The 12,117-nt window shown below is 43.2% G+C and overlaps 1 protein-coding gene across 2 annotated transcripts in view; it reads left to right on the top strand.

Moving 5' to 3' along the window:
• The window catches only part of LOC135383783 (uncharacterized), a 42,311-nt gene extending 30,588 nt beyond the window's left edge, over positions 1-11,723 (top strand). For both annotated transcript variants that reach the window (XM_064613110.1, XM_064613112.1), the window contains exons 2-5: positions 2,271-2,479; positions 4,978-5,097; positions 10,610-10,815; positions 11,390-11,723. In XM_064613110.1, the coding sequence (XP_064469180.1) occupies positions 2,311-2,479; positions 4,978-5,097; positions 10,610-10,815; positions 11,390-11,548 (654 nt within the window). In that variant the 5' untranslated portion in view covers positions 2,271-2,310 and the 3' untranslated portion in view covers positions 11,549-11,723. The remainder of the gene's footprint in view (positions 1-2,270; positions 2,480-4,977; positions 5,098-10,609; positions 10,816-11,389) is intronic.
• The last annotated feature ends 394 nt before the right edge of the window (positions 11,724-12,117 follow it).

Below are 12,117 nucleotides of genomic sequence, written 5' to 3'. Positions count from 1 at the left end.
TGACACATGCGGTTGTTGTTCCTCGAGCCTCACGTTACATAGCCTACAGTTCCTGAAATGACTATCCGTTGCAACGGACCATTAATGACGCTCCCTTCAAATCTGCGTTCGTCGGGAGAGGGGAACAACGCCGAGCCTGCTCTTAGGTCGGAGTCCCATAGCTTTTATGCCAGCAGCAGCAACACGGCGGCACAACACTGATTTCAGCTGCTGCAGCTTTGCTGCTGGACGCGTCCCATAGCTTCGGTTTTGAATTAGCAGCTGCAGTAGCGTAAGAGGCCGAAAACGTGTCGGCTACTGTGGTATTGTTTACGTTTCGGACATTCCAGAGGCATACGCATTAGCTGTGCCTTTTAGTACACACACGTAGGAATGCAGTCAGAAACGCGTTTGGTTGTAAGATGTACTGTGTATTTGTAGCTCATAAGTAGGGCCCGGAAATTTAGGCACTAAAAACGATGGAAATAGGCAGGCAATTAGGCCCTCAAAAACAGCTAAATAGGCAAAAAAAAAATCCTAAAATAACCACGTTAATCTGATGAAAGACGATGAAAGATGAAAGAATCGTTGAGGCTTTGTATGTATTAGTCCCTTCTATGTGTTCCAGCCCCAGAACATCAGTTCTCTCACGTTAAATTGGTGCACTCTTTGACTTTGTTGGTATGGCGTCTAAAAATGTTCAAAAAGGCTACAATTCAATAGAGTCGATAAAAAGGCGCGCAACCCTGAAAATGTCGCATTTAGGCATTTTTAGGCAAATGCCTAAAATTCCGGGCCCTACTCATATGTGAACTTCGAAATGATTGTGGTGATGGTCTGAGCCTCATGTTACCTGACTGACTCTTCGTTGATGTGTAGTCAGTTTCGTGACGTTCAACGTAGCTAGCATTGAATATTGTGATTTACTGTGGCTATCAAATGCGTACGTTGCTGTTAGTGAAATAAAGCTGTCTAACGAAAACAGAGACCCCTTTTGTTAGCCATTCTGCCTGTTTTCACAAGGCAACGAGCTCATTGTCTATCTCCATCGAACCTTTTCAAGGGTCAGTTTCATTTACAACAACCTATAGCTTGCGTCGAAAGCACAAGAAATGTGGTTGGCATGGTTTTCACGCTCTATAGACGTGGAAGTAATTTGCTTGAACGTTATCAGGTGACGGGTTATGAAGTGCTTACCAGAAAACAAGCGAGCGCATGTTCGCTACAACTCGTACAACATACGTATCACGTTGGTTTTGTCGAACACTTTATTCTCTGCAGATAGTAGCATAAATGAACTGAATTATATCCCTGAAAACGCTCGTCATGCGGTACCGATGATTGAACACTCACTCCAAACCACTGGCAATCACAAGCGTGTTCAGGTCTTCAGAAACAAATCGCAGAACAACCACGTACAAACCTACAGAAATGCGCATTCAAGAGTCACTCACCGCCATGCTAACCCTAAACACAGTTGAACGAAAACAATACCAACCAACCTCCTGGCTGGCTCGCGAGACCAGCTGTCGAGGCTGCAGAGCAGCACAGCTACCAAAAGTCGTGACGTTGCCCACATCTGTGAGACCGACAACGGCGAGCGCTTTCACCATCACCATGACCACTACAGCAACCAAAAATTCGGATACGGGAGGGAGTTTGTGCTGTTCAGCAGCGCTGCTGCTCTCGCCCAGTGCTATGGGACCGCTCGCGGCGCTGCAACCCTGCAGCTCCGCTGCTTTTGCCCCGCTGCTGCTGCTGCTGCTCAGATCGAGACTACCGGATCCCGGCCTTAGTTTTAGGCGAGAGCTGCTTTGACTAAGAACGAGAAAAAAATCTAAACACTGGCTTGACACAACAAGTTGTGTCAAGCCAGTGTTTAGATTTTTTCTCGTTCTTAGTCATGTACTCTCCTGGCTTTTGGAATATTTTTGCATCGAGAGCTGCTTTGTTACCGTGGTCTGCCTTGGGCCGTGTCTCGGAATACGGCCTAACGGCCGCGGAGCAGTCTTGCTCCTCCAAAGAGTTTAAGAAAATGAGAAGCTGCGCTTATCATACCATAAGCTTCCAAGTAGCCAAGAGACATAGAGACATAAGATGCACTTGCTCACCCTGACGTGAGTCCGAGAGCGCTGTGATGGTGCCTTTGTCCCCTTTGTCGATTCCTTTCTTTTTATCGGCATAAATCTGCCGCATTGCAATGAGATGACCCGTGGAAAATCATTTAAACTTCGCCCGTGTACACTATTTAGCATTTTCAATCAAGGACCCAAATGTTTTTTCACCTCCAGGCCCTGTCCAGATAGGAAGGAACAGAGCACGCTTCCTGCTATGATGTCCCAGGTGACAAGTTTGTATACCATTGCTTGGAGCCTAATACCACTGCTCAAAGGACTGGAAGCAGCGCCCATTAAACTGAGCCACATCTTCCCACCGTGGGACGCATCTGACTACGAACCGTGGATAGCCAGCCCATGGGAAGATTACCAGGCCTCGCCTGGTAAGCAATCGTCAACATAACTTTGATTGGCAGGTGAAGTATAGGAAAATTTGGGGTAGTTAGTAACATAGATCTAGTAAATTATATTGCGCAATACATGACCAATACGACTAAACTAAACTAAAATAGGACTGTGAGGGCAAGCATCGTGCAATCGTGCATCGTTTGGCAATCTACAGGATTTCCAAACAACATAAATGCGCACACAGCTGTCTTGTCAGAAGGAAAATATATGATGAAGCAATTAATATCCATGGACTAGCGAAATTTTAATAACATAAAATATATTACTCTTTTACAAGCACAATACGTTAAACCCAATGATGAAAATGACAGGAGAAACTATATATATTCTATAATTGAGTGCCAAAAGAGGACAAAGAGACAGAGAGAAAAAGTTACTACGAAATGTGTGGCTCTCGAAGGATATTGGCTCGATGCTAAATGAACCGCGTGTAACAAAATTTTGCAATTCTACCCGATACCTATCCGTACATACACACATACACACACGCGCACGCACACATACATACATAGGTTGAGCAATTTGATGTAGTAAACCCTCGTTGTAGTAAAGTGAGCGAGAGCACAAAAAATTTTACATAGGCGAGAATTTGATAAAAACGGAAGCAAAACGTTGACAGTAGCCTCGAAAATGCCCAGAAACACTGTAGGATCCTTAAGACAAGCACTCAATCAAGCACACATTGGCGGTGAGCGCATTGGCGTTCTTTTATATGCAATCAGAATAAAGGGGAAAAAAGAAAGGGAAGAAAAAATACGTAAACTGAGGCTTGCCGGACGCTTTAAAAACAGAACTTCACCGCGCAACACGCTAGATCAGCAACAAATCAGGGATCATATATCGATCATTCTGCATAACAGCCGTTATTCAGAATGATATGATCCCTGATTTGTTCAAAATGAAAGGCGTGCACCCCACTCGCTGCCAAAACCAGAAGTCACAATTATGTCATTCAGCGGCATGACTGGGCGCTAAGCGTGTTATGCAGTGAAGTTCCGCTTTTAACGCATACGGTCCTTCGCACTAAGCGGAGTCGGCTGGCCGTACACTTGGGATAATCCGATCCGGTCCGTTGCGTACATTTCGGACGGGGCAGCGTGGAACTTCGATAAAGCGATAATTTGAAAAGAGCGATTTCTTCATAATGAGGGTTTGCTGTATTTGAGAAGATCAAATACACGAAATAAAGAAATAAGGAACTAAAGAAAAGACACAGAAAGGCAAACGAGACCGAGTCCTTGAAGGAAGAACAGCCCGCGGGTCTTCCAGGGCGTAATTGATTTTAGGATGTATAACGGCACGGTACAACGTGAGGGACTACATAGATGGTAGCTTAGAAAGCTCATAAAGGGCACATGTGATTTTACTACGAACTAAATTAATATGTTGGTGCCAACCTAAATTTTCCTGCAATACATGTGCCTGAAGAATAACTTCCGAGAAAAAGTTCGATTCAAAACAAGCGGCAAGTTTGTTAGATAGCAATTAACGACAAGTTAATCAAACTAAATTCACTTCATTTGCGAGAGAAGAGAGGTTCTTCGCCTGCATAAATATTTTAGTGTCGTGAGCGTACAGCAAACATGTTCTTGTAGTTGATAAGACAGAGTAGGTCAATCACTAATGCATTGATTTGTTAATCTATAGCGCGCACTTGAAAACACTATATTTCATGTCCGAAAGGCGAAACCATACTAGAAAAATTTGAATAATTGGTTGTTCCTCTGATGTGTATGAGATCTTTTTCTTTTTTTACACACAATTCGTGGATAAGACATATTTGCTGATTATGTTGCCTGCACGTCATCTGTAGAACAGTTTTTGACGTCTTCGTTTTTAAATATGAAAGGACAATGGGTGATGGTGATGTGATAAAGAAAAAAATGGGAATGTGAGATACGACGAAGTCGAACTGGCTACCCCAGTACGCTTACACACATGGAAGGACAATGGGTACTAACAACAGCGTAGCCAGAAAAATATTTCGGGAGGGGTTCTATGGGGACCTTACATGGAGGAGGAAGACTTCACCCTCGTTTCCCTCTCCCAAATGCACTACCAAGGGTACGATTTCGGGAGGGAGGTTTGAACCCCCTACAGCCCCCCTGGCTACGCCACTGGGTTCTAAATAGCATGTATTGATTGTGTTGTACAATGCCCCCTGCTCTAATGCCTTTCAGGTGATGTAAGTATCCACATACATTGCCGACAAAGAATAATTTTGACATCATTTGTCGTCATTTGTCATGTAATTGTACATTTTTCGTAAACAGTTCTAGAGTTATCTGGCACACTACTCTAAACATCGAGAATTAGCCGTGGCGGGTCACAAACATGGACGACACAAACACATAAGCTTCCTCCAAATACTTTGTTTTGGTTTCAGCATGTTAACCGTATCGTGCCTATCTTTGAATCAGTATTTATGGGTAAACGCATTATTAAATTACATGTCCGTTCCGCATTGGTCTAGAAACCTGGATTTTCCGACCAGTCGTCCCTCCTCGCAGAAGCATGAATGTGAAGAATTCATGGTTTCGGCAGCGTTTTCCCAGAGTGGACATCAGTCTTCACCAGTTGAATACCGGCACAGGTTAGTTACTTAAATATAGCGAAGTAAAAAAGAAAAATGCTGGTACGCTTTTTCAACCCCTCGGAGCTCCATAGAGCAGCACTGCATGATATCTCTTTAGGTCAGTGTTTCTCAAACTTTTCCAGTACGTGACCCCTTTTAGTGGTGCCAAACGTACCATAACCCTCACCTTAATAATCCTTCTGAAAATTTACTTTTTTCAATGACGCAATACATTTACATTTTAGTTTGTTTAAGAGACATTAACCACAGCAGAGAGAGCAACGAAAAATGATTATTAATGTTCTTAAGAAGGTTTGATTTAATGATGTATTTTAATGAGAAGGATGTATTTGCTTTCTTGATACAAGCATATCAATACGTGGGTCTGTGTGGCTCAAGGCACATCACATGTCTGCTTCAGCATCCAACCTGTTTCTGGAGTTTCATTTTATTACTTGGAGAGTCGAGAAACCACTTTCAGAGATGTAAGTTGATGAGAAAGGAAGGGTAATTTTCAGGGCGGAAGCAGAAAGCATTTTGGCTCAGCAATTTGAATTGCTGAACTGTTGTTATTCCTGGAACTCCTCTTTGGCTGCGGTGTTGTTGACGAGTTCCAAGAATTCCTCTTGTATATCATGAGGAAGATCGTAAACAGTGCATCGGCCTCCATATATGTATATATATGCTAATATGACTCTTAAAAAAATTGCGTTGAAAGAGTATGGGCACCGAGACTGAAAATTCATCTCTGTTACGGCGAGCAGAATGCACATACAGTTGGACCTTCCATGACCCACATAAAAAGGCTCATGACCCATTTTGGGGTCGAGACCCACAGTTTGAGAAACATTGCTCTAGGTTGATACAGGGTGCCTCATGACTCACGAGGAACTGACCAAAATTTTCTTGCATTCGTGGATCAGTTTCCGTTTGAAAGAGATTAATAATAATAATAATTGGGGGTTTACGTCGTGAAACAACTGAGATCATGAGCGACGCCACAGCGGTCGGTCTGTGGATTGCTTTTGCCCACCCGAGGGTTCTTTTACGTGCGACGAAAGCTGCAAAGAAACGGCACCCCGTATTTAACGTCCCTCGCGGAAGACGGCGTGTCTAAGCAGCTTGTACCCTGCCACCAAGTTGCTGGCGTCCTCGGCCGGGTTCGAACCCGCGATATCGCGATCAGAAGGCGAACACGCTACCGACTGAGCCACCGAGGCCGGTTTGGAAGAGAGTGATACATATTGTTGTTCCCGACAGGGATTTAGCAAGCACCCCCGCATCCCCCAGAAGTCTTGCAACACCCAAAAAACTACCGGCCAGAAAGGCCAAAAACGCCACAAAAGCAGCAGATACGGGCGTCCCCCCACACACAGACACACACACACACGCGAGACACCAACGCACCCCGAGATGAAAAGCCTGGGAATATCCCTGGCTCCCGATCTGGTCTAATTAAAGGAAATATTGTGTCAGTAATTAGTGCAAGTTTTAATTGCCTTTCATAATGAATATCCTTAATTAATCAAAATAGGTTGATGGTTCAACTGCAAAGTTGCAGAGCACAACCACGAGGTCTCTAATCAGCAAAAATCTAAACCGCAGCGAGCTTCTGCGCTCCAGTATAAAAGCCGCGAAAATGCAAAATCTTTGAGAGTATCGCCCCTTGCGATAAAACTCCCCAATCATCATCATAGAATAAAGTTGTTGTTGTTGTTTGAGTGTCCTGCGGAAGTCAGTTTTTCATGGGGCCGCTTTTTCCTACCCTTCTCTCGGTGTCACCCTCTCTCACTCTGATGACAGGCTGTTCCTCAATGCGCGGTACATGCCCGCTTTGTACTGACGTCTGAAAGAGTCGACATCGTTATTTTTTGAACATGAGACAATTGATATTCTGGGGCTGGAATATAGAAAGGACAAATACATACAAAGCCTAAGAAATTAATGATGAAAGATGGAAGTCACTGAGGGAAAAGGTTAGCCAGCTGTAGGACTCGAACACACATCTAGTCCAGACCTAACCCAGTCTAGTCTAGTTCAGTCCTAACCCACATCTAATCCAAAAGGTGTGTGTTCGAGTCCTACAACTGGCTAACCCTTTCAGTGACTTCCATCTTTCATCGCTATTTTTGTTTTTAATACCCCTACCACACGGGAACGAAAAATGACATGAAGTGCTTAATCCCTCGCGTCTTAATGTCATTCGCGCGGTGCCACACGGAGAGATGATTTAATGGCATTTGTCTGAATGACAGTTTCTGCTTAATGAGATCGCCACAACTCATTCGCCGATGAAATGCCTACTCTCGCTCCCATGGTCTGCGCGGAGTAACAGGTTTATTCTTGCATAAAACCGTTTTGTACCGTGTAGTACAAGATTACTTCATAATTTGATGTTACACACATTCTTTGACGATCGAGTATACTGACGACAGGCTCGATGCAACAGGTGCTATATTGTTTGTTTCGAGTTGGGTGCCATTAGTTGACAAATAGCTTTTACGTGACCATGTTAGTAAGACATTAGAAATATGGCAGGTTACTTTCCACCGTGTCAGTAAGACATCTTACAGCTTATCCGCATGAAAATAAAGTTACTATTGTTAAATTTCAGAATGTTACATGCACTTGAGACCTGTTTAATAATATTTATCTCTTTAAACGGGCATAAATTGGAGTTGATTAATGAGCCGGCGACATCGACGTCATAGGGTTTAATGTCATTACAAACTGAATAATGCCGTTCGGGACCCGAATGGTATTAGACAATAATGGCATTTGTTCCGCCCAGCAGAATCCACAACGAAGAACCTTATACACTTATCAAGCAGCGGTATCGGGGATCAGTGATCTTATTTTTGTTAATGGCATGTTTGTTTGTCAAATTTATTACATTAACCCATTTATCACGATGGGTGGGTGGATGGATGGATGGACGCAAAACGTCCGAGAAAACAGACGCAAACACGGAAAATCGCCTGACTCGCGTGACCTGTCCCTAACTAAGTTAACATATGTGTCCGGAAACCACCGATACTACGGGCGCAAGATAAAAGTCAAGCTAATGCTTCTGCGGCATTCCATCATCGCGCCCCTTTTTTTACTACAGTACCACAACATAAGCAGCTACTTGAGCGCTGAAAACAGGAAGAGGATAGACATGGTGCTGCACCGTAAAAAGAACACACCACAGATAACAGACCTTTGTATTAACGGGAAGAATGTGTCTGATTCAGCCCTAGCAGATCATTTCAATGATTATTTCGTGAACGCTGTATCTAGTAGAACGGCGAGACAGGCTCTCTGCTCACGGACAGTTGAACGAGTGAAATATTCTTTTTTTCTCTGCCCAGTAAATGCAACCGATGTCTTATCTGCACTGTCTCAATTACGCAATAGTAAGAGTTGTGACATTTTTGGCATTCAGATAAGACCAGTTAAATACGTTGGCGATATAGTCGCGCCTGTGCTGGCGGATATCGTTAATAAATGCTTCTCGAGTGCTGTCTTTCCACAAAGGATGCAAATAGCGAAGGTGATAGCCATTCACAAGGGTGGAGAAAGGCAGCTATTAGCAAATTATCGGCCTGTATCGCTTTTACCAGTTTTCTCCAAACTAGTGGAAAAGCTGATATTTATTCAGTTGGATTCCTTCTTCATAAAACATTCGGTTATAGTTGATTCACAGTATGGCTTTCGCAAAGGTCGATCCACAGAGCTCGCCTTACTAAGGCAAAAAGAAATTATTTTAACTGACTTTGAAAATAAGCGGTTAACATTAGGCGTATATGTAGATTTCAAAAAAGCTTTCGATTCTTTAAATCACAGTGTATTGTTAAAAAAATTGCACTCTTATGGTGTACGTGGTATCCCACTCACTCTAATAGAGTCGTATCTTGGCAGCCGAAGACAGTCGGTTGAAATTAATGGCCACTTATCTTCCGTTCTTGAGATCACTTCCGGCGTGCCTCAGGGCAGTATATTGGGGCCATTGTTATTTAATATTTACATTAACGATATTGTAAACATTTGCCCTCGTGCACATTTTGTAATTTACGCAGATGACGCCAGTCTTTTCTTTTCTGGCATTGATGCAGATGAAATATCCCGCACTGCAAATATGACACTCAAGACACTAGATGAGTGGTCACGCAATAACTGCCTACAGATTAATACAACAAAGACAAAGGGCGTTTTGTTCAGACCAAAGAACAAACGTGTCATAACAAATATTCCTTTGACTATATCTGGTGATGAAATAGAGCTAGTGAATAATGTCAAGATACTCGGTGTCTTTTTTTCCTATGACTTGAGCTGGGACTTACACGTCGATAAATTATCTAGTAAACTGTCGCAGGTATATGAAATAAGGTTAACTGTCGCAGGTGTCTGGTACTTTGTGGAAGTGCAAGGCAATACTACCTACGCAAGTTAAGCTACGCCTTTATAACGCGCTCTTCTCTTCTCTCCTTTGTTATACGGACACTTGATTTGGGGAACGACCACAAAGGCGAACTTCAATAAACTGACATTAATCCAAAAACGAGCAGCTCGTGCTATTTGTAATGAACACTTCATTGCACATACCAAGCCAATTTTCCTTAAGTTGGGCATAATTTCAGTCACATATTTATATGAATACAGAGTCTTAGTAATGTTAAAATTTGGTCGTGAGGTTATTCACGAAATGCACACTTTGTCACACTTAACAAAGAATGACACTGTTGCTCGTACACGGGCTAGGGAAGTTTGGCTGACTCCGCGATGCCGAACCACATACGGAACACAAATGATACGCTATCAGTTACCAACGTTATTAAACAAATACTGTTACCTGTTCGAACATCCTGACTACAAAAAGGTATCGAAAAAAGCTCTCCGTGCACACTACCTAAATATCCTTCAATCACATTAGAATTTTTTTTATTACTCCTTTTCGCTTTTGGATTATTACGAGGGCATTTCCTGCGTTCTTCCGTTTTTTCTGATCGATCATCAAGTAGCTGTGTTTTTTTGTTGCGAGTTCAAACCGTTATTGATGATGGGAGAGACATGAGTGTGTGTAATTACAGCAAAGCTGTTACTGTCTGTGCTATTGTGGTGCTTTTTGTAAGAGTGTTTACCAATTAATTTATTGATGCACGTAATCATGCCAGATGTGCTTATTTGGTTGTTGCTGAAGTGTCGCGTATGTGAATGCCAGTTATTTTCCTTTGTTTGGTATGTGTTAGCACTGCTATTGACGTCGCGGTCCCCAGGCGTTTTCAAGCTGCATCATGGCAGCTTTTTGTCTGGGACCACCGCCATCTCTTGATGGAAACGGAAATAAATAAATAAAATAAAAAATAAAAACACCAGATAATGCAAATCAAAAGTAGTGAAGTGTCGAAACTTCTCAAAGTACTCCAAAATTTCACGTAACCGAAAGTAAACATCATAATTTCGTGTCACATATTTCGCAGTTTACTTCTGTTGCAATTTTCCAAATACGTGACGGTTGGCGCTTGCGAAATGTATTGCTTGCTTGCAGGTAATCAGGACGCAACTGTACACCACGAGTCGCACGTGTCATCGAGCAGTTCTTCAAGCTACTCGGACAGCACGGGGAAACGACGCTATTCCAGTAAAACCGGAAGCGAAAACACACGCTTCTCAGGTCGCAAAAAAGGAGACACAGGAAAGATAACAGGGAAGCTTTCACGCAAGGTTTCGGGTGGTTTCAAGAGGTTCAAGCAGGTAGGTCTTCCAGAGATGCATAGGGGAACTTCACATAGTCAGAATATAATTGTTGTGTAAGGGAGTGTACGGAGATTTGGGGGGGTGGGGCTCTCTCTACAGAGGTCCGCGAGCTTTTTGGCGTGTATTTACTCATGTTAACTGGCGGTAAAAACGCGTACGGCCCACTTTTTTTTCCACAAATAAGATGCCACCACTGCATCTTCAAGAGCAGTCATGAGACATTAGCGTGCCCTGCCGTAAAGTTATATTTCAAGACAACTGTGTGTCTATTCGGTCACAGAAAGTGGTCGCGACACGCCTATACAGTTCTCTAAATTTACGTAATGGTACATAATGGACGCCCCTTTAGACCAGTCAAAGCCGAGGGACACGGAAAGCCATTTCTGACACCAGGATCGCAATGTGCGAATGGCTCTCCTCTCTACAACTGTGTGGTTTTCTTCTAGACGTACATATACGCGGGAAAGTATGCGAATGTGCGAGAAAATTTTGATTGCTAAATGTCCCTCGCCCTTCCTCCGTGTATTGCTGTACGAAGGATGACGGCTAAAACATTACATTAAACCTGCAGGATGACGCCACCGGAGCAGGAGGTTACGGCGTAGTTGGACAAATGGAGAGCGCGGTGAATGCAGACGTGGCAGGACAGCATGGTCAAGCATCGCTGTACAATGCTCAAGGATTCCACAGGGAGCGTTCATACACTGCAAGACCTAACACTGTGCAATAGCCAATAAGGAAAGCATTGGACTGACTTCTTCGCGCATATGAATCTAAGTGGCTACTTGCACGACGTGCGGGGCCAGGACACAGGCAACTCGGCTTAGTTGTTTTTCCAATATGTCATATCCCTGCACACTGGATACGTACGGCTAACCACAATAATAAATGCTACGCAAGATGGGTCCACCTTGTCGTGACTCATCTCATCAGTCGATAACACAAACAAATGAGTAGGGTATTTCAGTCACCTATCAACTACACAGGGTGTCTTTCTCCTATACAGATTTAAGAAAAAAACAGTGAGTGAGAGCAGCACTGATGCCATTTTTGCGGGCGGATTACGCGGCCATGCGGACATCCCGTACGGAAGAGCATGTAAATACTGGACAACTAATTATCTAAAATTCGTTAATTAAATTTTGATTAGATATTTTCGCGAAAATGCGACACAGCAGAAAATATAGGCAATCATTATTTGAATAAACCCTCTTTCTTAAAAATCCTGAAACGAGCACATACTTTGATATATAAATCGCTTTGGGGGTATGCCGTTGAGGCGAAACCAAACCCACGCAC

The sequence above is a fragment of the Ornithodoros turicata genome, chromosome 2, assembly GCF_037126465.1.
Source record: "Ornithodoros turicata isolate Travis chromosome 2, ASM3712646v1, whole genome shotgun sequence".
Lineage (NCBI taxonomy): Eukaryota > Metazoa > Arthropoda > Arachnida > Ixodida > Argasidae > Ornithodoros > Ornithodoros turicata.
The sequence above is the reverse complement of the archived record's forward strand: the minus strand, read 5'-3'. Positions and strand labels throughout refer to the sequence as shown.